General features: G+C 42.2%; 1 protein-coding gene across 1 annotated transcript; it reads left to right on the forward strand.

The window, feature by feature from the left end:
* Positions 1-1,377: 1,377 nt before the first annotated feature.
* On the forward strand, positions 1,378-2,316 carry LOC120863825 (olfactory receptor 2Y1). Its single transcript, XM_040240391.1, has one exon. It carries the CDS (start codon positions 1,378-1,380, stop codon positions 2,314-2,316), a length of 939 nt encoding a protein of 312 aa, XP_040096325.1.
* Positions 2,317-2,574: the final 258 nt, after the last annotated feature.

Below are 2,574 nucleotides of genomic sequence, written 5' to 3' on the forward strand. Positions count from 1 at the left end.
AACAGGTAGCACAGGCACAGTGGGTTGGTGATAGCGCTGATCTGTAGGAACCTGAATATGGCCTTTCAAGTCTATCGCACTATACTATGGTGACCATTTGAAAAACATAGTTGATCAGAAAGAATCATGTAGAGTATTTTAAGGCATTTGGATAGTCCCCTAATACTAAAGAGCAGCATGATTCAAGAATTCTGAGCAGTGAAGAGACATGATCTTATTTGCAATTTAAGAAAGTCATTCTGACAGTAGTGTTTGGAGTTGATTCATAAATAGTCTCTAAACAATATATTTTGGAACATTATAGAAATATTGAGCCATCAATCAAGTAATTGAAAAAACAAGATGAAAAGGAGAAAGAAGTAAAAGATATTTAGACTATAGATTCAACAGGACATATTGAGCAATCAGTTTTAGGATGGGGTGAGGAGAGATCTGAGATAACCACAACATTTTTTTAGGGGGAAGAGGCTATCACTTACCAAGTAAGGGAATGCAACAGAAGCATATTTGGAGGGAAGATGAAACTTGAACATGCTAAACTTGAGATGCCTATGGATTATCTGAGTAGCAATGCCCAAAAAGAAGAGATACTTGATTTTGAAGTTCTGAAGAGCAGTCTTGGCTGCAAACCAATACTTGGAAGTCATTATTGGTAACTGAAGCCATGAGTGGGATCACCAGAAAGAGTGTGTAGGGTGAGGAGAGAGCCAGGTAAAGTTTCCAGGGAAAGATAATATTTAAGACCTTATTGAAAGAAGAGGCACCATCAAAGGAGAATACACTGATTTGACAAGGAGGAGAATGTGTATTTATGGAAGCCAGTGGAGAAGAAGTTTCCAAAAGGAAATATGATCAACAGTAAATAGGAAGATGGGAGAAATCTGTACCTTACATGCATTGTAATTTTTTGACCAATTAAAATTTTATTTATGTTTATGTTACAGGGATTTGATGGATATATTTATCAGTTGGAGAAGGGGGAAATTATTCTAGGCATCATAACTCATCACAAGAAGCATACTTGTTGCTATTTTTTTTTCCCCAAAAGAATAGATCTACACTTTTCTTGATTCTTTTCGACAGATTGTCTCTGCTTTCAGACAAGGAAACATCAGGTCCCAAGGATTTAGTGGCCTGGCTGAAATCATAGAGCAAGCACATAACAGGACTGGAGTTCAAATGAAAGTCACATCATTCTTAATCTAGTAATCTTCACTCTCAAAGTAGGAGAAGACTGGACAGAATGGAGCTGAATAGCAAAACAGAAAACACAATGCATGAGTTAGAATTATCTAGGGAAAATTGTGAAATAATGTTAAAATCCTTCTTCGTAAAAGTCATTTCATTATCTTCTGCTATTTGAACAGGCAAAAAGCCATGGGAAGTTTCAACACGAGTTTTAGAGAAGGCTTCATTTTAATGGGCTTCTCAGATTGGTCTCAACTGGAGCCCATCCTTTTTGTCTTTATTTCAGTTTTCTACTCCTTAACTATCTTTGGCAACACCACCATCATCACTCTTTCCCTCCTGGAACATCAATTGCACACACCCATGTACTTCTTTCTTAGACATCTTTCCTTCCTGGACCTCTGCTATACCACCAGCACTGTGCCCCAGCTTCTGATCAACCTTCATGGACTCGACCGGACCATCAGCTATGAAGGGTGTGTGGTCCAGCTCTTCAGCTCCCTTGCCCTAGGCTCCACTGAATGTGTGCTCCTGGTGGTGATGGCCTTTGACCGCTATGCTGCTGTCTGTCATCCACTCCGCTACACAGCCATTATGCATCCCCACCTCTGCCAGACACTGGCTATTGCCTCCTGGGTAGGAGGCTGCATGAACTCTCTGGTTCAGACAGGCCTCATGATGGCTATGCCTCTCTGTGGTCTCCATCTCCTGAATCACTTCTTCTGTGAGATGACTGTTCTCCTGAAGCTGGCTTGTGAGGACACAGAAGGGACAGAGACCAAGATGTTTGTGGCTCGAGCCATAATCTTGGTTGTTCCTGCAGTACTAATTCTAGGCTCCTATGTATACATTGTTCAGACAGTGCTGAAAGTCAGGTCAGTGGCTGGGAGAAGAAAGGCTTTTGGGACTTGTGGGTCCCATCTCTTGGTGGTTTCCCTTTTTTATGGCTCAGCCATCTATACGTACCTGCAACCCATGCACAGTTATTCTGAGAGTGAGGGAAAGTTTGTAGCCCTTTTTTATACCATAGTTACCCCTATGCTCAATCCTCTAATTTATACCCTAAGGAACAAGGATGTGAAGGGGGCTGTGAGGAAGGTACTAGGGAGAGGCAGATACTTAGTGTAGGAGAGAAAAGCAGGAATAATATAGTCATCTGTCATAGCTCTCATACCTTGGAGCCTATCTGACCCCTGCATGGGAGTTGAGTTCAGTTCAGTCACTCAGTCGTATCCGACTCTTTGCAACCCCATGAACCACAGCATGCCAGGCCTCCCTGTCCATCACCAACTCCCGGAGTCCACCCAAACCCATGTCCATTGAGTCGGTGATGCCATCCAACCATCTCATCCTCTGTCATCCCCTTCTCCTCCTGCCCTCAATCTT

Source organism: Oryx dammah, unplaced genomic scaffold (assembly GCF_014754425.2).
Source record: "Oryx dammah isolate SB20612 unplaced genomic scaffold, SCBI_Odam_1.1 HiC_scaffold_5, whole genome shotgun sequence".
Taxonomy (NCBI): domain Eukaryota; kingdom Metazoa; phylum Chordata; class Mammalia; order Artiodactyla; family Bovidae; genus Oryx; species Oryx dammah.

Excerpts from the sequence above, each read along its gene's own strand:
- LOC120863825 (XM_040240391.1), top strand. The coding sequence starts at position 1,378 with ATGGGAAGTTTCAACACGAGTTTTAGAGAAGGCTTCATTTTAATGGGC.